Source organism: Monoraphidium neglectum (assembly GCF_000611645.1).
Source record: "Monoraphidium neglectum strain SAG 48.87 unplaced genomic scaffold scaffold01072, whole genome shotgun sequence".
Taxonomy (NCBI): Eukaryota; Viridiplantae; Chlorophyta; class Chlorophyceae; order Sphaeropleales; family Selenastraceae; genus Monoraphidium; species Monoraphidium neglectum.
Genome location: NW_014012556.1, coordinates 3014 through 3810, shown reverse-complemented (window position 1 = coordinate 3810; position 797 = coordinate 3014). Strand labels below are relative to the sequence as shown.

General features: G+C 65.1%; 1 protein-coding gene across 1 annotated transcript in view; it reads right to left on the bottom strand.

Annotated features, from left to right (window-relative positions):
• Nucleotides 1-490, bottom strand: part of MNEG_6544 (hypothetical protein) — a gene marked incomplete at both ends in the record, with an annotated part of 1853 nt that extends 1363 nt beyond the window's left edge. The window contains one exon of the mRNA XM_014044980.1: nucleotides 318-490. Coding sequence (XP_013900434.1) covers nucleotides 318-490 — 173 coding nt within the window. The remainder of the gene's footprint in view (nucleotides 1-317) is intronic.
• Nucleotides 491-797: the final 307 nt, after the last annotated feature.

The window sequence follows — 797 nt, the reverse complement described above, 5'->3', positions numbered from 1 at the left end:
GAGGCGGGCGGGGGCCTGGCAGCGGGCTGCTCTGTCGTGGTTTTTATGGCGGGTGGCGGCGCCCGGAGCGGGCGGCGCGTGGCAGCGGCTGGGCGGTGCCTGCGTCCGTCATGCAAGCGCTGCGACAGACGCCCGGAACTGGTAGGCTTTTGACTGTCTGCTTCCGCTGAAGAACGGCTGGCTAGGTGGCTCCCTCTTCGTCAGTCGCACTAGTTGGATTGGGAGGACACGCGTGCGGTACAGCAGCCGCCCCGCCGTCTCAGCCTGATCAACCTTGTGTCGGCCGCGCGCCCACACTCTGTGATAAGACTACACACCTGCGCCCAGAGAATGACAGCAGCGACCGCCTCCGCCCCTGCAGGGTTATGTGCCTGTCCCACGCAGCGGCATCGTCCCGCCCCCCTGCCCTGCTGCTGCAGGCGCAGGCGGTCGCCGCGAGCCAGGTGAGCGCCGCGAGCAGTGACAGCGCTGCTGCAACGCGCCTCTGCATCGACGTTAGCGCCTGAACAGTGCACAACAAGGGGCGGGGAGTGTGTCGTGTCAGGCTTGTGCAATGTCTCGCGTGTGCACAGCTGGCGTGAGCTGCAGCACCCAGCTGAGCAATTCACCTTGCCCTATAATTGCTACGATCGTTTCGATCGGTGCGAGCGGGGCGAAGCGATGGCTAGATGGGACGCGCGGTCGCAGCCATGGGGTCCAAACCGTGGATGCAACTTGGCAGCTGGGCCATACGTCGAAGCATATGCTATGAATGTCTTTTCGGCCGCCGCACAGCCCCCTCACCCGATATCAAGGCG